The sequence below is a fragment of the Miniopterus schreibersii genome, assembly GCF_964146895.1.
Source record: "Miniopterus schreibersii genome assembly, chromosome: 5".
NCBI classification, from domain to species: Eukaryota; Metazoa; Chordata; class Mammalia; order Chiroptera; family Miniopteridae; genus Miniopterus; species Miniopterus schreibersii.
Genome location: NC_138106.1, coordinates 4,363,041 through 4,388,979, shown reverse-complemented (window position 1 = coordinate 4,388,979; position 25,939 = coordinate 4,363,041). Strand labels below are relative to the sequence as shown.

Below are 25,939 nucleotides of genomic sequence, written 5' to 3'. Positions count from 1 at the left end.
CTTGTACATGAACGTTCATAGCACAATTCACAACAGCCAGAGAGTGGAAACAACCTAAGTACCCATCAGTTGATGAGTGGATAAACAGTGTGGCATATCCACGCAGTGGACTGTGCGGCCATAAAAAAGAATAAAGTACTGATACCTGCTACAAAGTGAACGCAGAAAACGTGTTACGTGAAATAAGCCAGACACAAAAGACCCTAGGTTGTGTGATCCCATTTATCTGAAGTATCCCAAGTAGGTAAATCCATATAGAAACAGAAAGCAGAGTAGTGGTTGCCAGGAGAGTCGGGAAGGGGGGACGGGGTGACTGCTTAAGGGGGTGATCAAATGTTTTGGAACTTGACAGAGGTGGTGGCTGAACATCGTGAATGTAATAAATGTCACTGAATTGTACATTAAAAATGTGTTCATTTTAGGTATGTGAATTTCACTTCAATTAAAAATACCCCACAAGTGACTCTAACAACCCACCCCCGAGCACTCAGCGCTGCTGTGTGAGGGCCACTGAATCCATCCACACTTCCTGAGCCCCCTTTCTGCTGCTCCCCTTTCTGGATTCTTCTGTGGAAAAGGCGCCCCCTCTGCTTTAGCCAACTCTGCCCCAGTCCTTGCATGGTTCATCCACCTGGCTGAGTTCCCTTTTAATAAGATTTCCTTGTTGAAACATTTTTCAAGAGAGTTAAAGAAAAGCACATTCTAATAAACCATAGATTCACCCACGTGTCAGGTGTTAATTAAAGGGAAACTAACATTTCCACTGGCCTTGGGCTAAGTACCTACACCTGCTCCTTGCTGCCCATAGCAATGGGGCAAAGCCCAGCACCAGGCAGTTAAACGGCACACAGGCTTGTTGTTTAGTGTTTGTGAGAGCAAAAGAGCAGGTGGTGTGTGCGGGCTTAGAGCTGGGCTGCGGCCCCGCCAGCTCTGGGTTCCAAGGCACTTGCTGACTTTGTCTTCCGGTCTCGCTCACGGGCAGCCACGAAGTTGAGCAGGTCAATGGCGGTGACGACCCCGAACACCATCTGCCTCTTACTGGACTTCCCGTGGCTGTGATCTGGGGAGGGAACAAGGCAGCGGATTAAAGGCACCTCCACATGGAGCAGCGCCCAACCCCGGGCACTGTCAGAGGCTGGACCACAAAATGTGGCCCTGGGGGACCAGCCCTGAGCCTGCCCCAATGCCTACAGGCACCTGTGTGCTATGGGAACCCAGGCAGCACCCACGGAAGCCCAACAAAGCTGCCTTCTGACGGGAGCCATCCGGGCGAAGCTGTAGAGAGCAGCATGCTAATCTCTCTGAGCCATGCCCACTGACCGCACGCCCGGGGGCCTCACTGATTCAAAGCAGCCTGTGGGGCTGTCAGGGTGCCAAGGCTCAAGTCTAGGCGTGAAATGCCTACACCAAGCACACCCACGAGCTGTCAGCTCACATCTCTGGCCTGTGATTGTCTCCAAACCCATGCTGTTCTCCGGGGCTTAGAATGAATGCTAGCCCCGGCCCCCTGAAGAGCAGAGAGGATTGTTGAGATGTTTCTACTTGACTGGGCCACAGAGTGCCCGGATTTGGTCAAACATTATTCTGGGTGTTTCTGGATGAGATCAGCATTTGAATTGGTAGACTGAGTAAAGCAGATTGCCCTCCCTGGTGTGGGTGGGCCTCATCCAATCAGTTGAAAGCCTGAATAGAACAAAAAGGCTGATGCTTCCCAAGTAAGAGAGGACTTTCCCAGCTTGTGGACTCAAACGGAAACAATGGCTCTTCCTGGGTCTCAAGTCTGCCCACTGCCCCTGTAGATCATGGGAGCTGCCAAATTAGTCATGTGAGCCAGTCCTTTCTATACACACATCCCACTGGCTCTTTTTCTGGAGAGCCCTGACTGAAGGTTGTCAAGCACAGAGCCTGGGGGAGCTGAGGGGTGGGTGGAAAGTACCCAGGTCACATTTTATCCTGCCAGACCCCACACCAGCTCCTTATGGCCACCTGTCCCTAGGGTAGGGGTGGGGGGGTACAGAGGATCCAGGAACCCTGCTGACCCAATCAAAGCACAGAAAATAACAAGGGGAGCCCAGAGGAAACGAGCTCCCCACGTTTCAGGGACTTCAGGGGAAAGCAGCACTTTGGAGAAGTGTGTCCCCTGCAGGGGAGGGTGGTCTGTGCTGTTTCTGCAACCTGACCCTCGGAGACTCGTGCACAGCGGAGTCGGCCACCTTTGTAAAGGGCCAGAGTCTCTGTTACAACCCTGCAGCTCTGCCAACAGCAGGAAGGCAGCCATGGACAGGGTACCAGGCGTGGCTGTGCCCACGGACACTTCATATATGGACCCTCGAATTGGAATTCATTCTGGGGGATGTTAAAAAATGAGGGAACCCTCCCCACCAGCTCTGGGGTCTGGGACGCCGGACGCCCTCCTCTGCCCTCGGAGTTCTGACAGCAGAGCCATTTCCGAAGAAGACAGCGGGCGTACATACCTGCAGGCCCCCCCACCACTCCTGCCAAGGCCTGGTCCCGTGCTGTGGAGCCAAGGACGGGAGAGGGGTTAGGCTTGGCCATCAGGCCTTGAGACAACCCTCAGCTGGGGGTGGGGAGCAGGCTCCAGGGCACTCCCGATTCTCATGATTCCTACGACCCTCACCCTTATGGGCACCCAGGCCTGGCCCACAGAGGGGTCCTTCTGAGAGCACAAGGCTGGGGGTGGCTGAGGGTCAGCACCACTGACTCTTAACGCCTGTGAGGCAACAGGGCCTCGCCGCCCCACAGGAACTCATGGCAGCAAAGGGCACATGGACACCTGGGACCGGGCCTCGGTGGCCAGCACCTCCAAGGCTCCCCACCCTGCCCCCAGCCCCACTTACACTGGATCTGCTCGTGGACCACCAGGGCGAAGTGGTCCATCTCCAAGATGCGCGAGAGCGCGCCCAGCGGGTCCGTCAAGCGGATCTGGAAGAGAGGCCGCTGTCAGCGGTCACCGGGGCAGCCCGCCGGGCCCTCCGAGGAGAGGGGCATGAGGGGACCTGAACTAGGTGGACAGCGTATGCTCCTGCCGTCTCTCCTCGTTATGGGGGGGGGGGGCACTGCAGGGACCACATGACAGGTGACGGCACTGGGGATGGAAATGGCGAGAATATATGGATTCTGGTGACATTTCAGCTGTGTGTGTGAGAGAGAGACAGAGACCAGGAGGGAGAGAGGTCAAGTTCTCTCTTAGGTTGGGGCTCAACCCTAGTCCCGCTCACTGGGAGATCGGAGAAGGGAGGTGTGAAACCGAGACCAGAGAGAGGGACACCCCGATGGCACTGCCTCAGGGACACCAAGAGCAGCGTCCAGTTGGCTCTGCTCAAGCCTGTCAGAGGGTGGCCAACACTGTCCCCAGACAACCTTGGAGGTCTGGCCATCCCCAGCACAGCAAGGGTACTTCTCCCAGGACATTCCAGTTCTTACTAAATCGTTAGGCGTGCCCGGTGTTCTTAAATTAATGCTTCACAGAGAAAAGCGAGGGCCCAATGTTACGAAACTGACCCCCAGACGCGGCCATAATATGGTGGGTGTGGGCCAGCCTCATGGAGACGGGGGGCTTGCAAAGCTGGGGCGAATTCTCAGGTGTGTGGGCTCCAGGAGGGCGCAGCCAGCACTGGCCTAGCTGGCACGGGGTGCAGAGGGTCAGAGGCCGGGGACCTGGCCCTGGTGCACAGGAAGCGCTGTGTCCGGCCTCAAGGACAGAAGCAGGTCTCGGCACCACAGCGCCAGCGAATCGGAGCCGTACCTGTTTGAACTGCTTGTAGAGGACTTTGTGAACTTGGTCTGACGGCTGCACCTTCCCAGCGAGCAGGCAGGACAGCATGTTCCCCAGAGTCACCATCCCCAGGATCACCCTGGCGGAGGGGGGAGGGGCAGGGTTAGTGCACCCCGCCCCCCCCGAGACAGAACACGCCCACCGCCGGCCTCCCTCAGCACCAGCGTGCTCCTTGGCGAAATGCAGAATTACTCTTAGAATTCAACAGATATCTGCTGAGGACCCACACGTGGCAGGGAGACGGCAGGGGTCGGATGCCCTGCCCTGGACCCGCCCATCCAGTAAACGGATGAGTCCTTTGGGTATTTCCACCTGACAAGTACTTGTCAGCTGCCCTCCACTACTGGACATCTCAGAGCAAGGCCAGTTACTGCCACCTGCCTCCCGAGCTCACACTAGTGCAGTGGGGTGGGACGCGGGGTTCATACGGCCAGCCCCCCGCCCCGGCCAGCGCTCAGGAACAAGGTGTCCAGTGGGTGGACATCCCTATGCAGAATGACTGAGGCCCTTCCAGGGGGTGGCTGAGACTGACCCCGACTCATCGACCACGGGCGCCTGGTCGAAGCCCTTCTCCCGGAGGATCTCGATGGTGTGCTCACAGGTGACCGTGGGCAGCACTGTCAGCGGAGCCGACAGGCTCAGCTCCTGGACTCTGAGGTGCCACCACCTGAGGGAAGAGGGCGGTGAGCCGGCAGGTGTGACATGAGGGCAAGGTCACACAGGGAGACCGTGGGCCGAGCAGCCGGGCGCGGGGGAGAGCGCAGGCGCCCCAGGCTCCCGGGACGTGTGCTCTGCAGCCACCCCGGGTTCTGGGGGGTCCCTGCAGGGTGGTGTCCTCACCAGGGCTTCTTCACCGTGAGCTGATCCTCCTTCAGGAAGCCCTTCTGCAGCATCCATCTGTCACTCAGGAACTTGGACCTGCAGGCGCCAGGAGGTCAGCAGGGCCTGGCGGAGGGTCTCACCGCCGTCTCTGCCCGCACCCAGGGGCACAGCTCTCAATTCTCTTCCCCAGACCCCACGGGGTCCAGGAGAGACCCCCAAGAGGCTGGCTGGAGCTCCAGGAAGAGGCCTGGGAACCAGACTCTACTGTCCCCATGGGAACGGCATGTCCATGGGGCATCTGGTCTACCAGGAGGAAGGCGCTCGAGCACAGCAGGGCCTGGTCTGGAATCTTCGCTGTCGGCCCCGTCAGGCTCCCTCGGCACCTCCTCCCCGGCCCCCCTCACGTCTGCTTAGCCACAGGGAGCAGGGGAGCTCGACCCACTTGGGTCAAACCTCCAGACCAGGCCTCGGGGGCTGCCAGGGACCTGCTCTAAAAAGGTGGACTGGAAGGGGTGGGGGGATAGTAAAGGGGAAAGGGAGCCAAATATACGGTGACAGAAGATGATTTGACTTTGGATGGTGGGCACACAATGCAATGTACAGCTCATGGAACAGAAATGTACACTCAAAACCTGTATGATCCTGTTAACCAATGTCACCCCCAATAAATTTAAATAAATAAGCAAAAATAAAGTGACACGTTGCATCTTCCAACAGGCCAGAAGGCAAGGTGGACCATGCAGCAGGATGCTGGTCTTTTCAGAATGGAAGAGAGGAAAAAATAAAAAATAAAATTAAATCTAAAAATAATGAATAAATAAAAAGGTGGACCGAGGACCAACGTAGTGGGGAGAGACGACCCTGCACCCCTGTGAGCAAGACGGGCCTGTGCAAGCAGGCCCAGAAAACTGCTCCCGAGACGTGGTGGAGCCCTGGCCCGGGGGGGGGGGGGGAGCAGAGCTTGCAGCCCTGGCCCCACCCTGCCTCCCTGCTGCCAGATCTCAGGGGAGATGCAACGGGAACAACTGCAGCACCCAAGCGGGTGCCAGGGAAGGATAGGCCTGGGGGTGGGAGGAGGAAGGTTTCTTACATGTAGTTCCGGACAGAGTCGGGCAGAATCACCACACAGCGCTGGCCCTCCCGCAGCTCCTGCGCCGCCTTCACGGCCACTGACATGGCACTGCCGGCGCTGCCACCTGCCGAGAGGGCCGCGAGGGCCGGAGTCAGACCCACCGGCGTCAGAGGGAAGTGGGCTGGCAGGAGCCCTGTCCCAGCTTCTGGCCATGGAAGCCCTGGTGATGGACCCCTCCAGCCTCTCCCAGCACCCCACCCAGCCTTGGACCCCCACTGATGGGGAGCCCCTGAAAAAATAAGAGTCCTGAGATCTCTGGCCCCAAAACACATGCACCAATGACAGTGCTGCCAGGTCGCCTCCCGGGGGCCACACCCCGGCCCCCACTGATGAGTGTGCCAAGTGCAAAGCCAACAGCTGCTTCCCTTTGCTGTCCAGCTGTCAGGCTCCCCGAATCCCCAGACCCTTTTCGGGGCTCCATGCCATGGCCCATTCTCAGCAGGGCTGTGACGCACAGAAGGCAAAGCGCATGGACCGCAGGGACCCCAGGACCCCAGGAATATTGACCCGGGGCTCTGGTCGCACTGTGAAAGGGCACTCCTGTCTCGCCTGTGGAGTGACCACTGATCTGGAGGACAGGCCAGCTGCTCTCCCAGGGGGTTGGTGTGGACGGACGGCCCCGGGGAAGCTGCCACCCTCATGAGGGTGTCCTTTAGCACCCGGACTGGAAGCTGGCAGAAGGCAAGCGCCCACCTGTCCTCTGCACCCCGGCCGCGGCCCCAGCGCCTGCCGCCACTCACCGCACAGCAGGCCCTCCTGCGCAATCAGCATGCGGGCAAAGGCAAAGGACTCCTCGTCGTTGCACTTGAACCACTTGTCCACCACCTGCAGGCAGGACCCAGACTGCCGGCTCCAGGAGGGGCTCGGGCAGGTGTGCCGGAGGGGTGGGGGCCCCACAGCTGTTCCCAACCTCACGGATGACCTCGGTCCAGGTAGCTGTGACCCTCGGCAGACACAGCCCTGCCCCTGCTCTGGGGCCTGAGACTCACATCTACAAACCCAGAACTTTCTACCTCTCCTTGGTCCGGCGCACTCTGCACGGGGACACTAAAACTGCCCCCGGCTCCCGCCGCACGGCCGTATGTCCTGCCGGCTGGACTCTGCGTCCCTCAGAATGATGCCCCCTTGTGGGTCCTTAGGAGGGGCCTGTTCTGGGGTCCTTACCTCTCCCACATTCCCCTTCCTCAGCCATCCGAGCTCCCTCCCTCTGCGGGGGACCGAGCTGTGCACACGGGCAAAGCCAAACCTCCTGGGAGTCTTTGCCCAGCAGGGTCACCTCGCTACTTGGATACGGGGTAGTCTGACCTTCGACACTACGCTTCCTCCACCTGCTCGTACAGGGGTGTGTCTCTGCCCCCGCCTCCCAGGAGGAGCCAGGCCGGGCACCGGTGGTCAGCCAGCCATGCAGACGCGCAAGCTGGGCAAAGGGCGGCCTGAGCTGGAAGCAGTGACCGCGGCCCACGCACCTGCCGGTCCAGCACCGTGGGGATGAAGTCGTAGCCGATCCCTTCCACCTCGTAGGCTGTCAGCTCCGTCCGGTTCAGCTCCTCGGGCTCCGCGAGGATGGAGCCTTCGGGATCCACCCCGATGATCTACAGAGGGGGCAGGGTCGGGGCGCGTGTCCAGCAAGTGTAACGCGGACGTGCCCGGCTATCATCGGAAGCCAAGACCACCCCTAATGATCTGCCCGTGGGGTGCAGGTCTTGTTCCCAGCTCCGGGGCAAGACTCGAAACCCAGAAACTGGGGAGCTGGAGTGATTACAACTCCAGGGGACGGCTGGGGGAAGTGGTTCACCGGGGAAGTCCCCCCTGCACAGAAGGTCCCAGGACCACCTGGCACACCGCCCTGGGGGACAGTGGAACCCTGGGAACAGCAGTGCTGGGCACTGGCCTCTTCCTGGACAGCAGAGAAGCAGCCAGAGGGAGGAAGTGGGCTCAGCGCCACCGCCAGGAATTTCTAGGACCCCTGCCCCGGGCCCACTCAACTCCAAATCGAGTGCCCCTCCCCGCCTCTCGGAGCCCCGGGTGGGGCAGACGCAGGACCTGAACCTGAAGGCTTAGAGCTTCTCAATGATACTTGGAGGCACCCAAATCGGCTCCCGCCCCCAGCTCATTTGGTCACTGGATTCCTCTATCTCCCCGGCAGGGCCCGCACCCCCCTGGCAGCCCCGGGCCACTTACTTTGCACCCAGGACATTTCTCCTTTAGCTTCCTGGCAATGCCTGTGATGGTGCCACCTGTGCCCGCCGAAGCCACCAGCATGTCCAGCTTCCCTGATGGGGGAGAAGCCGTATCAGGAGGAACATCCAAATAGTAAGTGAAAAGCTACTCGACCAAGATGAAGGCACGTTATCAAGGCCAAGAGAGCTGTGCTCCGGTTTCCACAGCCTCGCATCACAGTCCATCTTTACGAAACACCCGTCACTGGGTCAAGGGGCCCCGTGAGCTGCATTTAAGTCTCGGCTAAATGACACTCGGCCACTGAGTCTCTATTTGGTGTAAAGCCCATCTGGAGGCACAGGGAGGACAGACGTGGGGCTGCCTGGGGGACGGGGGGCAGGGAGGCGCCTCTCGCGCCTTCTTCTGCTGTCTGGTTTTGGACGCTGCGAATAAGTGAACTGAGCTATAAAGGAAACAAATAAATCACTCAGGCTTGGCTCAGAAATCACCTGGGCTCTCCCGCTGCCGAGCGCCAGCCCAGGAATCCTTCAGACAAGTCCACGCGGGCCCCGGTACCGAGGCGGAGGCTGTTTTTGCCAAAGGAGAGAATTCTCACCCGTAAAACCTTGGTGAGCAAACGCCTGGACCTCACCGCCCGGCTCCCGGGCGTGGAACAAGGCTGCACTTAGGCCAGTGCCAACACTGGACTCCAGACGGGCGGCCAGGCAAGCATCCCCTGAAATCTCTTAGGGGAAACAGCCCCTCAGAAAACATCACAACCCCACGGGCCTTGGCACCAGCTGTGTGGAAATGTTCCAGGAGCCTCACGTCACGTCTGTACAGAGAGTAAGCTAATGGGTGACACCACCACCCGGGCTCCGGAAATGAGAAAACCTGAATATGGAATTTAATGCCCAAGTTGGGGCTTGACACCCAGTGCTACTCAGCAACATGAAGCCCAGCTGTGAGCCAAGGACACGCCAGCCTAGGACACACTCACTCCCTGACTCAGGAGCTTCTACAGCTCTGGAGGACAGAAGGCTGGGTAGACAAATACGACTGCATGATATAGTTGGTGTTTAGAAGAGGCTCACGCAAAGTCCAAGAGAGCACAACAGAGGCAGGAAACTGTTCTAGAGAAATGCTCTAGACAGCATTGCAGAGAGGGGACATTTGGTCTGGGTTTTGAAGGATGAATAGGAGTTTACCAAGGAGTGGGTAAGTGATTTGTACACTCCCAGGCAACCAGGGAGCGAAGCAGTGAAGATGGACAGAGGGGTCAGGATGGAAGTACACACCGTCACACTGCTGCAGGATCTCCTCGGCCGTGCTATCGTAGTGAGCAATGGGGTTGTTGACGTTTCGGTACTGAATGGAAAGAGAGCAAAGGGGCTGTGAGTGAAGGTCAAAGACACGGACAAAGCAGCAGCCATAGGGCAGCAGGCAAACAGTTCGGTGCAAGCCAGTGAGGATTCCAGCGGCTCAGAGAAGAGGCCAATGGCACAGGCAGTTTTAGGAGCCTCAACAGGCACAAAACATGAAACCCAGCTCTTCAGAAGATGCAATTTCTGAATTAACCAGGAGCGAAATGAGTGAGAAAGAAGAGCTTCCAGTAAAAGGTTTCTGTGCATTTTACACCTGCAGAGGCTTCCAGGATCCTCACCAAGCGCGATGAACTGAGCCCGAAGCAGAGCCAGAGGCTGGGCCAATCTACTGGCCACAGGCTGGAGGCCCTACCTGGCCGGGAGAAGCCAGCGACCACGTGCCACTCACTGTCAGTCCCCTTAGCAGCCCCCAGTCCTGCTGCAAATGCGGCACCACCCCCACACCCCGGCACGGACCCCTCAGGAGCGCGCTCACCCCAGGGCCCGAACCTCACCTGGTCCAAGATGTGAGAATTGGGGATCTCGTTCCTCAGCCTCCACGCCACCCCCACATGCGACTCGGGGGAGTCAAACCTGGCATTGGTGGGTGTCCTCACGATCTCAGCCCCCAGGGCCCGCAGGACGTCCACCTGCAGAGGGAGGCCGAGCCTTTACCCACCCGCTGGCCTCTCGAGCTGGGGCCGGGGTCCCGGGAGGAGGCTGGCCCGCCACCTACCTTCTCCATGCTCATCTTCTCGGGCATCACGATGATGCAGCGATAACCCTTCACCGCAGCAGCCAAGGCCAGCCCGATCCCTGGGGACAGCATGCGGGTGAGACCCTGCCCCAAGCGCCTGCAGCCACAGGGGACGCTGGAGACAAGCCCCGAAGGCCCAGGGAGAGGGCACTGCAGGATTCCCAGAAGCCCCGCATTGTCCCCTCTGCCCTCTGGGGTGAGAGAGAGAATTCTGAGACAAAGGGAAGTGTGCTCACAGGGAGGAAAAGCTGGGGTGCAAACATGAACTGCAATGCCTCCAGCTTTTGCTGGGTGCCCACGCCACGTCCTGGGTGCTTAGAGCAATAGCAGTGAGAGCAAATGCTGCGCACCGGCGGTGGGTGAGCACAGGCGCCCTTCACGGAAAGGGAAGGTGGCCCCGAAGGCAGGCAGGGCTCGGTGGGCCAGCCTCCTCCCTGGTCCCAAAGGGGCAAAGAGTCAGGGCCACTGTCCAGAGGACGGAACTTAGAGCCAAAGATTCCCCTCAGGTCTTAGGATCCAATGGAACCTGCCCGGCGGGATTTGCCCAGCTAGGGTTTCAGACTTGCTGGGGACCGGGCACCCCTCCGTCTGTCCGGTTTCTCCCTTCGCCACGGAGGTGTCTGTCCTGTGCCTGTGCCACCATCGTATTTTGGAAGCTCAGGACTTGTCAGGTTCACAGCTGGAGGGGAACCTGCCTCAGGAGGAACCTCACCCACATCTGACGAGAAGAGACTGAGGCGAGACCTTGGACAGCGGAGTTGATGCTGGGGTGCGTTAGGATTTGCGGGGGCCCCTGGGGTGAGGGAATGTATTCTGCATGCGAGGAGGACATGGATTCGGGGGCCAGACGGCAGAGTGCTATGGGCTGAACTGTGTTCTCCGAAATTCCTAGGTTGAAGTCCCACCCCCGTCACCTCAGAAAGTGGCTGTTTGAGGAGGTGGGGAGGTGAAATGGGGTCACTGGGGTGGGTCCTAATCCCACTGGACTGGTGTCCGCAGAGTAAGAGGTGAGGACAGACCCGTGGAGAGGAGCGGCCACGCAGAGGCCTCGGGGGAGCCACCCTGCAAACCCTGCCTGGGGCTGCGAGGGAATCTGCGGGTGCTGCTCACGGAGCACCGGACACCGACGGGGCGACTGCAAGGCGCCGGGGGAAGGGGGCGCGGCACAGCGGCACGCACGCGCTCGCACCAAGCGAACTGCCGGGAGGCGGCGGCCAGGAGGCCCGGCTTGTCCCCGCACGCACCTGTGTTCCCCGACGTCGGCTCGATGATGGTGTCCCCCGGCTTCAGGGTCCCGGCCCGCTCGGCCTCCTCGACCATGCGCAGGCTGATCCGGTCCTTCACGCTCCCGCCCGCGTTGAAGAACTCGCATTTGGCCACTGGGAGCCAGAGACGAATGAGGCAGGAACAACCTGGACCCCTAACTGTCCCCTTCCCCCGCCTGACCCAGCCCGTGCAGGGCAGGCCTGGTCTTCCCTGGCTCTGTACATCGACCCCTCTCTCCACTCCCCACCCCCCCAAAGCTGGCGGTGCTCCTCCCACCTGCGGAGGACCGCGGGGCAACCCCGAGGGAATGAGACGGAGGCGCAAGGAGCCCCCACTGGGTGGATGGGTCACAGCCCCCTCCAGCATGGCCAACAGGAGCCCACTGGGCATACAGCCGTTGGGCTCACGGTCCGCCCCTGGGAGACGCCCTTGCCCAGCGACACTAGAGCGACAAAGGCTCCCCACCACTCCTCCCTGCCCAGCGAACACGGTGTGGTTTCCTGCCTGAGGTCTTTGCTCTGCTCTTCCCTTTGAACGACTCCCTCCCTTCTCCTAGAAATATGTGGTGTTTACAGAAAGAGGGAGGTACTGCACCAAATGGGATCTGAAGACTGGGCCAGCCTAGGACACCCACAGCACAACCTCTGACCCAGTTTGTCCTGGTTTCTGAAATCCCACCTCCACCCAGCCGTCCCCTGGAGCCAGGAGAGGCCCCTGCTGGGACCGTGTGGGGGTCTGTGTGCACGTGTGTGTACATGCACCTGTGTGCAGGGGAGGGGCTCCCAAATGCCTGACTGCTGAGCAGGCCTGCACCCAGGACCCTTCTGGTCTCACACTTGAATTATTGAGTTAGATAATTCTAACTAGCCTGAGGGTGTGCCAGCATTGAAGCCGGGATCCAGCGGGCCAGCTGACAGCCTCAGGCAAGCCATGTGACAAAGCCTCCTCGGTTTGTCCACGTGTGAAATGAGCACACCAGAACCTACACTGGGGCCACTGCCACGCTTGGATGCAGGGGCCCACATCTCTCTTACGTGAGGAAAGAGCACAGAGCAGGCCTGGGCCGTGGGGGTCTCCAGGGCACCCCCAGCAGCGTGCACTACTCATTGCTTCTTAGAGAATTCTTCCCCCAGACCGGAGGAGGGACGGCTTTGCTGATGACGCCCTCAGGGGAATGGGCCCGAGGCCTCAGTCCCTCCCGAGTGGTGCCACTTCCTCAAGGCCTGGCTCCCCCTTGAGGTGACCTGTCCTCTCAGGCGACCCCACCCCAGAGTGCGTGGTCCCCTCTAGGGCATCTGCCTCTGCTGTTTCCTCTGTGACAAAGTGGCCGTCTACATTCTACTCGGGCTCTCTGCCCTGAAGAGGGGGAAAGTGAAGACCCCCCCCTTTTGTTCCTAGAAACCACTTCCTGCAAAGCAGTTCCTTCCCCAGATGACAGATAAGGCCAGATTCCCACTCTTTGTCTCGTAAGTGATGGAGGAACTGTCTGTCCCCACAAAACCAGCCAAACACTGAGATAACCACTTCCTGCCCAGGTGATGACTGAGACCCTCATCACGAAAACAGTCCTGTCCTCACATCACCCCGGTGGCAGCGTGTCTGCTCCTCCCCAGAAAAGTCTAAGCCAGCCCCGTACTGCTGGGCTCGGGGCCTCCCCCTGCTCCGTCCAGGTGACATCACCCGCCTTCCTGTCCCAGGTTTGCCTGTGACACCAGCCAGAACAGGCCTCCCAGGGCTCCACACGCTCCCTCCCACGCTCAGGCCTCAGCTCACCGGTGAGACAGGCCAGTAAGCCAGGACTAGCGGAATAGGGAAACTGAGGCACCTAGTAAATCCCATCTTCCCTAAACCAAGGACACTTGAGAGCAAAGGGTTTGCATATCTCCTCCCCAACCAGAGGGTAAAGAGCTTAAATCACCCCACTCAGGGAGACAGACAACAGAAATCCAGTTAGTGCCCTTTGCCACCCACACCCAAGGGCAGGTGAAGTTAAGGGGATAAATCTCACTTTGGTGCTTAGGCACAAAGCTGATGAATATTCTATTGAGATCCTTCCCTAAACAACCAGCCTTTAAAACCCATCAAAACCAAGGTCCCAGGGTGGTGCTTTCCCTCCCCTCCCCCCTCCGCTTCCCTCCCCTTCCCCTGGGGCGTGCATCTCCTAAACTCTAAGGGACTCCACCCCGCTTGCAACCAGGGCAGCAAAGGGCAGCAGCAATTCATCCCAGGCAAACCCCTGAGCCTGTCCCCAAGGCCCCCTTTTCTCTGATTTCTTGGTGAGCCAAAGCAGCCCAGCCTAGGCTCATTTCCCCAGCCCTTTCTTGTTTCAGTCCCCAGCTTTCATAAACACCCTCTAAAATTCACCTGGGACTCGTGTTGTGAAATTTTTCCTGCATGAAGTCAAGAACCCACCCACCCACTACCAACTGGCGTAGGCAGACCGGCTCAGGGCCAGGGCCCCTTTCTGGTAACAAGGTCACCTCTCTGCTGACACTCCCGCTCGGTCGCTCTCTAGCACACGACCCTGTTGTACATTCTTCCTGATCTACCTGACCCAGTCTTGGCCACTCATTAACCCTAAGGGGCCTAAGGGGCCTATCCCGCACCCCCAGGGACACTGAGCTGGCTGGGCAGAGCGCAGAATGGACGGAGCAGGTACTCACGGAGCTCACACTTCAGGCCAAAGTTCTTCCCGATCTTATTGATTCTCACCATGGGGGTATCTCCAATTTTTTTCAGGATATCTGGCAAGATTTTGGGGGACTTTGCCCTAAAACAGAGGAGTCCATCATTACTCAGAAAAACAAAACAGTACCAGCCTTGGCAGCCCAGCACATTCTTTTAAGTAATCAAAGAACTGCCCTGGCCAGGTGGCTCAACTGGTTGGACAGTCGTCCCCTACATCAAAAGGTTTCGGGTTTGATCCCCGGTCGGGGCGTGTATGGGAGACAATCGCGCTGGTCCCGCTCCCCAGGGACTCTGAGACAGGTGAAAAATGCTGCATTCCACCTCAGGGGCCCAAACAGTCAGCCACGCAGACAAGCTGGCATCCACCTGCCCCCTTCCAATGTGGCAAGGAGCTGAAAGGACAGCCAGGCCAAAGGCAGGGTGTCAGGGTGAAGGGAGAGCCTGGGCTGGGGGGCAAAGGGCTCCTGACCCCACTTTGGAGGCCAGGTTCTTAGGGCCGCGCCGGGGGTTGATTCATTAACTACTTAAAGCCAAGGCCGGACAGAGGTAAACACCAGTCCGTGGGGGAGGGACTGGAGGGCTGGTGGGGGGCAAAGGTCATACCAGCTGGAGGCTGAGGCCCACCCACCACCAGGCAGGGGGTGGTGGACAGACAGAGGACTCGGGGTTCCCGACTCAGTCACCTGAGAGTCTTGCCTGAGGTGATCATGGCAGGACCTGGGGAAGCGAATTTACCAGGGGTGGCCCTGGATCACCTCCCAGTCGCTTTCATTTTGACAGCCTCTGGCAGGACAACCCCACAGCATCTTAGAATAATATCCAAACTCCGTACCAGGGATAAGGTCCTGCCTGCCCCTCTCCCGAGGCTCCCACTCTGGCCCTCTTTCTAAGCCCACCCCACCTGCCAGGTCACCTCTCACAGTCAGGACCCCAAGGGCTGTCCCCTCCAGGGGATCTTGGTTTAGTGTTCTCCTAGCAGGTAAGCTCCAGCCTGACTTGGACCTGAGCCCAGCTCAAAACTAGGTACCTGAACTGGGACAAGTGGCGCAGGGCTCCGAGCTCCTGGATGGGATCATCAACCCCTTCAGGGCTTCTAAGGAGGGGTCATTAGGCCAGGAGGTGAGGGGCAGGTGTCACGCTGCCTTCCCACCTGGAGAGCAGGGTGACCTTACCCCCCAAGGACTGAGTGAGAACACCCACCCCTCGGGGGCCTGGTCTCTCCTCTGGAGCCTAACTCTGGCTTCCACCCGCTGCTCAGTTTGTTTTGGCACCGGGGGCTCATCCTGTTGGGCCACTGGCCAACTTGGTTTCCCAAGAGCCCAGCACTGAGATATGCTTGACGCCTGGAGCTTCTGGGTTTGTAAATTTCCATTTCTGTTTATTGGCCCCCAGAGGAGTGCACCCCTTTCTCCACCTCCCAGTTCTGATTCTAAAATCAATAATCATGCCCTGGCCAGTTTGGCTCAGGGGTTAGAGACGATTCCCGGTCAGGGGCACGTGCCTGGGTTGCAGGGTTGATCCCTGGCCCTGGGGCACGTGCAAGGGGCAGCCAGTCGTCTCGCTCTCACCTCCATGTTTCTCTCTCTCTCTCTCCCTCCCCTCCACTCTCTCTAAAAATCAATGGAAAAAATATCCCTGAGTTTCAAAAAAAAAAAAAGAATAAATCTCATTAAAAAATAAAATCAATAATCACGAATGTAGGAATAGCAGCTTATACAGAGTAAGAGCCAAACACCCAAAAGGCACAGTCTTAGACTCTGGGAGATTATACTACAGAGATAGAGATAATGCTAAGATTTCGTGAGCTCGAGTTGTTTCGCAATGGGTTGAGATTTTGTCTCTTTTTTCCCCTTTGCCCAGATAGATCTCGAGCACCTAGAACAGGACACAAAATACAGTAGGCACTTAACAAAGACGGGCCGACTACACGAATGTGTATGGCTTCTATTGTAGTTATGCAGGTAACGGCTACATTAAGTCCCCCTGGAGGGCTTAAGAAATTATGGTTTATTCATCCGATTGTCTCTGTCCAGCCTCAAAAAGAGCTCACTGTCGGAAAACAGTTCATGACCGGGAGAAATGTTTACGACTTAGAGTTAAGTAGAAAGGTGCCGGCAGGATCCTGATTGTTGAAAATACGCATACTCACCTCAAACACAAGCCTGCAGCAAGACAGGCCTGCGTTAGAAGCCCCACCTCTACCCGCCACTCACAGCGGAGACTTGGGCACTTCCATTTATGGGTTCAGCACCTACTCTTGTTGGGCACTGACCTAGGTGCTGGGCTACAGTGCAAACAAGCCTTGGCCTCTCTGAGCCTCGGTGGACTCATCTATACAGTGCCTGCAGCTCACCACCCATCGCAGTGACTGCCAGGGGGATGGGTGACACCCCAAGTCCACATGGCTCTGTGGCGTCCAGGTAACAAACTCCTCCCCTCCAGGGAAGGGATGAACCACCTTGTGATCGTAAACAGGGACTTACAAGGCAGTGTGGTGATGTGGAGAGTCGGTGATGGGCCTGCCCAGCTTCCAGGAGCACCTGCTCGGGGCATCGGGCCGGATCCACACGCGATCCTTGGTGTCGTCCCCAGGAGGCCCCTGCTCCAGGCTCCCTTTTGCTGAGAGGTGGGGGCACCCTGCTGCCCCCTCTTCTGCTTGGGGTGTCTCGGAAGGCATGCTGCAATCTATCAGAGAGACGGGGAAGAGAAGTCATCTGTCCGGGCCATTCCCAAACGCTGCAGAAGAGCCTGCCGGGCCCAGGGACCTCTGCTCACCCGCCCCCCTGGGTGCAGGGCTCCGCTCATTCAGAAAGCTCAGCAAGTACAGGCACAAAAACACGGGGGTGGGGGGGCCTCTGGACAAATGTGGTGGTTTCTCAAAGGTTAACCATAAAACTATCCCCACAATTCCACTCCTAGACATCTATCAAAAAATAAAAATAAAAAAATGGAAACAGGCATTTCCACACCACATTCATAATAACACTATTCACAGTAGTTAAAACGTGCAGACAAAGCAAGTGTCCATCAAGGAACGAGGGGATATACAAAATGTGGCACAGCCATAGGGTGAAACGCTGGGCCAAGCCCCTGGGATGAGCGAACAGAGCCTTTCTTCCCTCTGCCCCGCGCCTGGCCCCTGGGGAGGGGATTCTTCCATTTTGCAGAAGCCCCCGCCCCGTCCTGTGATGGGCCCCCCGCCCCGTGCCCACCCCACCGCCTGGCAGTGCCCCGGCCGGCGGGCGCTCGCTGGGCAGCATTTCCTGGGCGCCTCGCCTCGCCCTGCAGCAACCTCCAGCCAGGCAAGGGGCTGCCGGGGACGCGGATCGCAACCGATCTGGTCCGCGGGCCCAAAGGCGCTCTGCTGGCGCCGCAGGTCCCAGCTCGCAGGCCCTGGCCGGCTGCCAGGCTCGGCTGCCCGAGGGCGGACGACCGTGCGCGTGGGGAGGCGGCTCGCGGGGCGCCGCGCCCTAGGCCGGGGACCCTCCCGGGGTCAGGGCGCGCCCGGGCAGCCGGGGAGGGCCGGTTAGCGCCAAGGGTGCGGAGGGCCAGCTACCCGCCTTCAAAAGTGAGGATTTCCAGGCGGGAGACCGAGACCAAACGGGGGTCTGGACAGCGCCCCGCACCGGCTCCGGGAGGGGCACCTGGGGACACGGTTTGGGAGAAACATCCCGGAGTAACCCCGAGGCTGAAGGGTTTGCGCCCCGCCCCGGCACCCACCTGGGCCGCTGCCCGCGCAGCTACATCCCCCCCCCCCACGCTCGGCGGGAAGGAGCCGCGGACGGAGCCACTTTCCACCCGAAACGCCGCGAAAAGTCAGTGCCGAGCGACGGGCCCCACGACAGCTCTTCTCCCCGAAATCCCCTCCCGGTCCCAGCGCGGCGCGCCCAGGCTCGCGGCGCCCGCGGCCCGGAGTTTGGGTGGCGGTCCCGGGCCACGTGGGCCCTGCGCCCCGGCTCCAGGGCTGCGCGACCTCGCGGCAGGGAGGGTCCCGGGCGCCGGGGAGGGGGCGCCGGCCCGGCTCCGCCGCGCGCGCCCGCGGATGATGCAACTCCGGCGGGGGGCGGGGGGCGACCTGGGGCCCGAGGCTGCCCCGCGGCCCGGGGCTGGGCGGGCCGCGGCCGAGCGGGGCTCACCTGGGCCGAGCGCGGAAGGGCGGCCGGCGGGGCGCGGGAGCGGCGGCCGGACGGCTGGGGCGCGAAGACCAGACCCGAGCGGGCGGCGGCGCACGGACCCTGCGGCCGGAGCGGCTGGGCCGCGATTGGCCGAGAGGCGGGGGCGGAGGGTGGGCGCGCGGCCAATCCCGAGGTGCTGCGCCCCGCCCCGCCCCCGCCCCCGCCCCGCCTCCACCGCCCGCGGGGGCCCCGCTCCTCTCCTCCCGCGCCCGGGCCGCCCAGCCCGCCCCAGACCCCACGCGTCCCGGGGCCCCTGTCCCCACCCCTCCCCCCATGCTCAGTCGCGGGCTGGACCCCCCCTCCCCGCTGCCCAGCCCCCGTCTCCCACCCCCGGCTGACGCAACCGCCGGCCCCGGGCCCCCATTGCCCCCCCCTGACCCGGTGGCCCCGGGCACCTCCCAGAACCGCGGCCTCCGGGCTGTGCGGACGCTCGGAACCGACGTCCCGATGCCGCTTTACTTGGGTCACCGCTCGCTCCGCGCGGCGCGGTAAACACCTGTGGGTGGATTTAAACGCGCGGCCTGGAGAGGGGAAGGGCTCGCAGGGCCCTCAGCATGAGCCTCAACAAGTATCCCGGCTCCCCGGGTCCCCTTACGCCGGCCCTGGCCCCCGCGGCTGGGGACCCCTCGCTCGCGCCCTCTGGCCTCGGGCCCGCAGGGGCCCAAAGCTGCGGCTGCCCCGCGCGCACCCGGCGGGCGCTCAGCCCCTGGGCTCCGGGTGGACCGCGGGGGGCGGGCGGGTCAGCGGGGATTATTGGCTTTGCAGGCCGAGCGCCCCTGCCCACCCACTGGTCAGGGAAGGAACCCGAGCTCACTGAGACTCGGTCAGAAGTCACAAAAGCCTCTTAAAACATGTCAAGCGGGCGGTCCCCATCAATGGATACCTGGGGGGGAGGGGAAAGGGGGGCACTGGGCGCCACACCTAACAATATTCCAAATGCATGTGCTCTGGAGCCCCCAGGACTGAATGGAGAAGCCCTCACCCTGAGTTTCTCAGCACCTGACTAGGCAAGGCCCGGCAGCCAGGTTTGGGCACAGGTGGGCACACTGAGTCCCTCTGTGAGCACCTTGTGCCTGGGTCCCATCCACCGTTATTGAGCAAATCCCTGCCACCTGCCCACACTTGTCCCAGGCCCTGGAAGTAGAGCCCAACCTTCGTGCCACAATAACTTTTTAAAATTTTATTTTAGAGAGAGAAACATCAATGTGGGAGAGAAACGTGAACCAGTTGCCTCCCGACGGGGATTGAACCCAAAACCTGTGCATGTGCCCTGACCAGGAATCAAACCTGCAACCTTTTGGTGTAGGAGACAATGCTCCAACCAACTGAGCCACACCAACCAGGCCCAAAGGAATTTTTAAACCATGCAATACCTGACTGTTTAGTCAGGGGCACTGACCTCTTTTCCCTTAGATTGTCAAAAAAAAAAAAAAAAAAGATGAGTCATCCACAGCCGCCTGGTGTGAATGCCCTGTCTTAAACCACAACTACATAGGTCATATAATAGAGTTGCATCTTGTTGGTCGTGTCACATAAGGTTGCATCTGATTGGTTAATTCTTGGTAACAGAACTCCTTCTATACAAGTATAGGCCCCTGATTTTTTTAAGAAGTCACTTTGGCTCTGGCGGGTGTGGCTCAGTTGGTTTGAACGTGCTGCCCACTGAAAGGTCTCAGGTTTGGTTCCCCATCAGGGCATATGTCTAGGTTTCGGTTCTCTCCCTGATTGGGGTGCGTGGGAGGGGTGGCTGGTTGGTCTCTCTCTCTCTCTCAGCATGTCTTCAGGTAAGGATTAAAAAAAAAGTTAACATTGATACACAACTATGATCTAGTCAACAGGCCCTACTTAGAGTTTGCCAGTCATCCCAACGGTGTCCCTTCTAGCAAACCCCTGACCACACACCGCATGCAGCGGCCATGTCTCCTTAGTCATTCTTTGTATGAAGACGTTGCCATTTTTGAAGTGTCCAGGCCACGTAACTGTGCGGTGTTTCCTCCTGATTAGATCGGAGCGGGGAGGGGAGGCTTTTGTTGACACCCAGGCTGAGTTAGTGTCTGTGTGTCCCTTCTCCCGCACTGGTAACTTTGAACATTTGGTTTCTCCACTGTAAAGTTACTATGTTTACTCTTTGTAATTAACAAGTATCTTGTGGGGAGGTACTTTGAAACTATGTAAACACCCTTCTCAAACTCTTCCTCTCCAGCTTTACTTCCATCCAGTTTGTGTGTGTGTGTGTATCAGGTTCCATTAAAATGGTGGCCGAGGCCTGATTTTTCTAATCCCAGCATTCCTCCACCACTTACTGTTTGGCTTTCCACTAGGAGTTTTTCTTCTTGCCCACTCATTTATGTAGTCACTTAATCATACCAGTGCGGATTCATGCATCTTACCATTGAAAGTGCACATCCCAATGGTTTTTAGTATGCAAACAATGTTCAGCATTCAGAGTGGTGCAATCACCACCACGATATAATTTGAACATTTTTGTCATATAATATATATATTGTCGGTCGCAAGAGAAGCCCTGTATCCATTAGCAGCCCTGCCCATCCCCCTGCGACCTTGCAGCTGGAGGGAAACCGCGCCTTTACCTTATTTGTGCCAAGTGGCTGCATCCTCGGAGTCTTGTTTTATGAAGTAGGTTATAATCTTCTACGACCATTATTTGGATGCTAACATGGCCCCGGGTCAGGACTCAAGCTGGATCCTCTGTCTTGTTGGTGTTTTCCCATCATTCTCCGAGGACCTGCTCCTTGGGGCACAACAGGGTGTTTCCGGCTCATCTTTGCTTTCCCTGCGCTGCTCTTGGGAACATTCTGCAACGGGCCCTCGAAATGGGCTGAACTGCGTCCTCTCCAAATTCACATGTTGAAGCCCCAGCCTCCCTCTCCAAGAATGAAACTGCTCGTAGGTAAAGTCTTTAAAGGGAAGGCAGTGAATCTGAGGCTATTAGGTGACAGAGACCCCCCCTGGACTAAGCTTTGGTCAGGTCCCCTAAGCCGTCTCCTCCGCCAGGCTCGGCGTCTCCTTGTCTGGGGCCTGCCAGCCCAGGGTTAGCGGGAACTCTCCGGCTAAGTCAGTTCAGAGGGACGCCCCCATCCCCAGCCTGCCGGTAGCAGGAACCCCGTTAGGTCAGTTCGGGAGAATCTGCCCAGCCTTCAGTACCCTGCACTCTGCTCCTCAGCTACAAATCCCCTGCTGTCACTGTTGAGAGTGTTCAGAGTTGAGCCCCATTTCTCTCCCCTGCTCCAGCCAATAGTCTTCAGTGTCTTCATTATTTTAACAAGTGTCAGAATAAGTTTTTCTATTTTTTAAAAAAAAACTTTAATTGATTTTTAGAGAGGGAGGAAGGGAGAGCAAGGGGTGGGGGGACATCAGTGTGCGGTTCCACTTGTCCATGCCTTCCCTGGTTGAGTCTCGCACGTGCCCTGACCAGGAACCGCACCTGCAACCTTGGTGTATCCGGACGATCTCTAACCAACCGAGCTACCCGGCCAGGGCCCAGAACACGATTTTCTTGTACGTGCGTGGGGCCCTGACTTAAACAACAGCCGCATGTTTCTCTCAGTCCGGGAGGCTGGAGATCCAAGATCAAGGTGGCCGCCCACTTCCTGGCTTACAGACAATGGAGTTGGGGGGGAGAGGTCCAGCTCTCTCCGCTCTCTTCTTATAAGGGCATAATTCAGCAAGAGGGTGGACTCACGTCACGTACGGCCCTTGGTGACCGACTTCCTTCGCTTGGCCTGTTTCCAGGTCCACCCATGTTTTAGTGTGTATCAGCACGTCGCTTATTTTTAGTGTCAAATAAAATGTCCTGGTGCGAAATGCCACATTTTATTTGTCCATTCAGGGCTGGTGAGCATTTGTGTTGTTTCTGCCCTTTGGCCGCGTGGTTAGCGTTGCTGTGAATGAAACTCACGCGCACGGTTCTGTGGGTCTGCACGTGGGAGCAGGAGCGCCGGGTCACGCGGGGATTCTAGCTCATCCGCGGGAGCAGCTGCCGGGCCCTGCCCACAGCCTGCGCGGCTTGCACTCCCCGCAGGGGCGCCGGGGTCCCGGGGGTCCCGGGGGTCCCCGCGCTCGCCTGCACCTGCTCCCGCTCCTGTTTGGCTCGCAGCCGCCTCGTGGGTGTGAAGGGACCTGGCTGTGGTGCTGACTGTGTTTTCCTGCCGACAGATGCCGTTCAGTGTTTTTCACGTGCTCGCCCCTCCTCTGTGTATCTTCTTTGGAGAAACGTCGATTCAGAGCCTTCGCCCATTTTTAAATTGGGCTTTTTGTTGTTGAGTTGGAGTCGTCCTTTATATATCCTGGACACTAGACCCTTAGCAGATGTATCATTTGCAAATGTTTTCTCCCATTCTGTTGGGGGGGGGAGGGTGTCTTTTCACTTCTTAATAGTGCCTTTCCTGCAAAAAGCTTTCGATTTTGATGGACTTTCTTTCTTTGCTTGTGCTTTGGTGTCATATCCAAGAAACCGCTGCCAAATCCAAGGTCATCAAGATTTTACCCCCGTGTTTTCTTTCTTATATGTGGGTTTTCGACCCATGTCGAGTTACGGCTTAGTATGTGGTGTGAGGCGAGAATCCGCTTCATTCACGTGCATGTGGATCACCAGCTGTCCCAGCCGCACTAGCTGAAGACACTCCTGTCAAACACCAACTGCCCGTGGATGTGAAACGTCTTTCTGGGCCCCCAATTTTATTCCTTGAATCTATATGCCTGTCTGTGCCAGTGGCCCTGTGTTTACTTTCACTTGGATTTAGGGTCCCCTGTAATCCCATGTGAGTTTTAGGGTCAACTTTCCTATTTCTGCAGGAAGGCTGCTAGGATCGTGATGGGGCTGCGCTGACTCTGCAGACTGTCTGGGGGAGACCTGCCCTCTTGATGACGTTAAACCCCCCAATCTGTGGGCTCGGGAGGTCGTTCCACTCTTCAGGTCCTTGACGCCTTTCAGCAGTGGTCCTGTCTGAGCGTCCGAGCCTTGTACGTCCGTGGATGAGTCTATACCTAAGCATATTATTCTTTTGGATTTGGGGCGTAAGACCCCCAGCCCGTGAGCACGGGGTGTCTGTTTATCTAGATCTACTTCACTTTTCCCGACGCTTCGTCACGTTCAGAGGACAAGTTTTGCACTCAGTAACGCCTCGCCGCCCGTCGACTCCTCTTTGTGAGACGGATGGCAGGGCGGCCGCCCCCCCCCGCCGCGCTCCCCACCCCCGCCCCCGCCCCCAGGTGCTGACACCGTGGCCACGGACCCGAACCAGCGCTGAGCTCTGACGGTGCACGTGCCAGGCCGTCCTGGAAACCGGACCCGCAGGCGCTAACGGAGTCTCCTAACACAGGCGCGGGGGCCGTTGAACCACTGCTTACAGAGCTGGGCCATGGGCACAGAGTTCGAGTCTGTAGCTAGTCGAGAGCGGAGCCGGGACTCAGACCCAGGGTTCGACTCCTGCCTCTGCCTCTCCCCACCGAACAGCTCGCCTCTCCTGCAATGGCAACCAGCCCGATCTTGGGATATATTAGGCGGAACCACATGAAACTGCTGATGTTTGAGACCTACAGAAAATGGTGATTTCATGTGATTCAACTTGTTAAAAAAAAAAAAAGACCTGAGATTTGAAGCAGGTGCCTGAATGTTTGTCGCCAGATTCAGGTGGGGGTTTTCTAAGGTTCTGCTCCGTGAGGTTTGACTGTGCTCCCCAAGGACACTCCAGCTGTGGGTGAGCCAGGTGCACCCGGATGTGGGTGGCATCTTCTGAACAAGACTGCAGTCTGTCCTGAGATGGAAACCCCATTTGGGGGGTGAGAGCCACGCTACGCCATCTACGTGAGTCATCCAGCCAGACAAACCCACCACCAGGGACAGGCGCCGAGTGGGTGGCCTCACCCGCTGGCCGACAGAGCTCTGGGCAGGGACCTCTCCTGGCGGGCCACGTGGACTTCAGCGGCTGTTTCCCAGGCCTGTCCTGTTGCTCCTGGAACAGGTGCAAGGGAAGGCAGCCACCTGCTTGGCCTCGGGACTGTATGGTTGAGAAGCTCCCGTTACACGAGAGGTGGAGGGAAAGAGACCTTGACCTTTAGAGAGGGGACCATGCTCTGTCTCAGGGACTTGACCTTGGGGGAGAGCTGTGTTTCCCCAAGCCTAGCAGGTGTCGGTGGCTGGCTTTGTTCTCGCTTGATCTCCTGCACAGCTGCTGGCGAGCCTTCCTGGGCAGGGAGATGGAGCGTCAGGGGAGGCAGGAAGGAGCCCGGATGAAGCCTCAGCCCTGCCTGCCGGGTGGCCCTGGGTCAATCACTGCATGGTTCTCAGCTGCTCAAACCTTGGGTGGAAGCCAGCAGCCTGTTGTGGAACCGGGAGCCACAGAGGAGCAGTGGATGAGGGGGGACAGCCTTGACTAGAGTTGGTTCAAATTCAAGCTCTCCAATCAGCTTTATCAATAACAACGTTGATAAAGGGGGGAAAAACCTGAGGTTAAAACCCTTGGGGGCAGCCTTGAGCTTTCTTTCTCCTGAAACAGGCCCCAGAAAGCTCTGCCCACAAGGGGAAGATGGATAAATTGGGCCAGTTAAGTTTAAGGACACGCAGTCATCGAGCACGCCCAGAGGAAAAGGCAGGCCACCGGCTGGGACAAATAGTGGCCACGCACATCAACAGAACACTCACCTGCAGACTATGTAAAGAACTCCCAGAAACATAAGAAAAAGACAAACTACAGCCTCAATTAGGAAAAAAAAAAGGGGGCAGAGACTTGAAAAGATGCTTCTTGGACATACAGATGGCCAATAGCTTGGGAAGGGCCCAACCTCATTAGCTCTTCAGGGACATGCAGACTAAAACCAGGGACCCCCTCTGAAGCCCACCCCACCCCGAAAGGCTGAAAAAACAACACTGAGCTAGTCTATCCCAGGCCCACCGCCTCACCCACCCCTCCGTGGGCCAAGAGCCCACCTCTCTTGCCTGTAGCACAGCAACAGCTTCCGCGGAGCCCCTCCTCTCATTACCTGTCTTCAGTCGCACGCTGCAGGGAGATGCTACTTTATAAATAGAAACCAGAATCCTCTCTCTCCTGCTCAAACCTTCCCACAACTCAGGATAGACCCCCAGGTCCCCCAAGCCCACCAGGCCCTTTAAGCTGTCTTCCTGGTGAGCTGTGCCTCGAGTGCCTCTGGAGATGCTGTTGCGGCCCAGGATCCCAGGGCCCCCCTCTGGTCCCCTGACTGCAGTCCTAGGTGGCCCTGCGACTCGCTTTGATGGGTCAAGTGTGGCAGGAAGTTCATGGGTCTTTCTGATCAGAGGCGTGAAGAGCCAGCGAGGGGTTCCTCTCTCACTGCTTGTGGCAGGCAGGGCGCACCCGGAGGGGCTGAGCGGCCCAGGCGTCAGGGGTGCGTCTCCGCAGCACACCCTCCTGCCAGCCCATCCCGATCCCGATCCCCCCACGCCCAGCTCGGCCTCGCCTTGGCATTCACCTCCGTCTCCTCCGCCCGCAGGGCCTTCTCCCTGTGCCCGTGCCCGTCCTAACTGTTCCTCTCAGCACACTGCTGTGCCTCGAGCTGCAAATTTCATTCGCTGTGCCCAACAGCGTACTGAGTGCTGCAAACAAGCTGAGCGAGAGCAAGACAAACTAGCAGAGGTTCCATCTACGTGAAGTCAAACACAGGCAAAACTGACGTTTAGAGCCCGGCCAGTGTGGCTCAGTGTTTGAGTGTTGACCCCTGAACCAGGTCATGGTTCGATTCCCAGTCAGGGCACGTGCCCAGGTTTCAGGCTCGATCCCCAGT

General features: G+C 58.5%; 1 protein-coding gene across 3 annotated transcripts; it reads right to left on the bottom strand.

Annotated features, from left to right (window-relative positions):
- Nucleotides 1–206: 206 nt before the first annotated feature.
- CBS (cystathionine beta-synthase) lies at nucleotides 207–18,251 on the bottom strand. Of its 3 annotated transcripts, none has more exons than XM_081137772.1 (17): nucleotides 18,122–18,228; nucleotides 16,469–16,670; nucleotides 13,961–14,067; nucleotides 11,276–11,410; nucleotides 10,011–10,090; nucleotides 9,790–9,924; nucleotides 9,209–9,278; nucleotides 7,932–8,023; nucleotides 7,217–7,342; nucleotides 6,491–6,575; nucleotides 5,709–5,814; nucleotides 4,637–4,714; nucleotides 4,329–4,463; nucleotides 3,767–3,875; nucleotides 2,859–2,943; nucleotides 2,475–2,516; nucleotides 207–1,060 (listed from the first exon to the last, which is right to left on the bottom strand). In XM_081137772.1, exons 2-17 carry the CDS (start codon nucleotides 16,660–16,662, stop codon nucleotides 903–905), a joined length of 1,737 nt encoding a protein of 578 aa, XP_080993898.1. In that variant the 5' UTR covers nucleotides 16,663–16,670; nucleotides 18,122–18,228; the 3' UTR covers nucleotides 207–902. The 3 variants fall into 3 exon arrangements, with proteins under 3 accessions (XP_080993898.1, XP_080993896.1, XP_080993897.1); XM_081137770.1 differs by lacking the exon at nucleotides 18,122–18,228 and adding an exon at nucleotides 17,706–17,960; XM_081137771.1 differs by lacking the exon at nucleotides 2,475–2,516 and having other exon boundaries at nucleotides 18,122–18,251.
- Between the last annotated feature and the right edge of the window lie 7,688 nt (nucleotides 18,252–25,939).

Bases quoted from the DNA above. Each gene is read 5' to 3' on its own strand.
- CBS (XM_081137772.1), bottom strand. From the start codon at position 16,662: ATGCCTTCCGAGACACCCCAAGCAGAAGAGGGGGCAGCAGGGTGCCCC. The intron at 9,925-10,010 runs GTAGGTGGCGGG...CTCCCTCTGCAG, and splicing joins AGAAGATGAGCATGGAGAAG to GTGGACGTCCTGCGGGCCCT. The intron at 4,715-5,708 runs GTAAGAAACCTT...TGGCGCCTGCAG, and splicing joins GACTCTGTCCGGAACTACAT to GTCCAAGTTCCTGAGTGACA.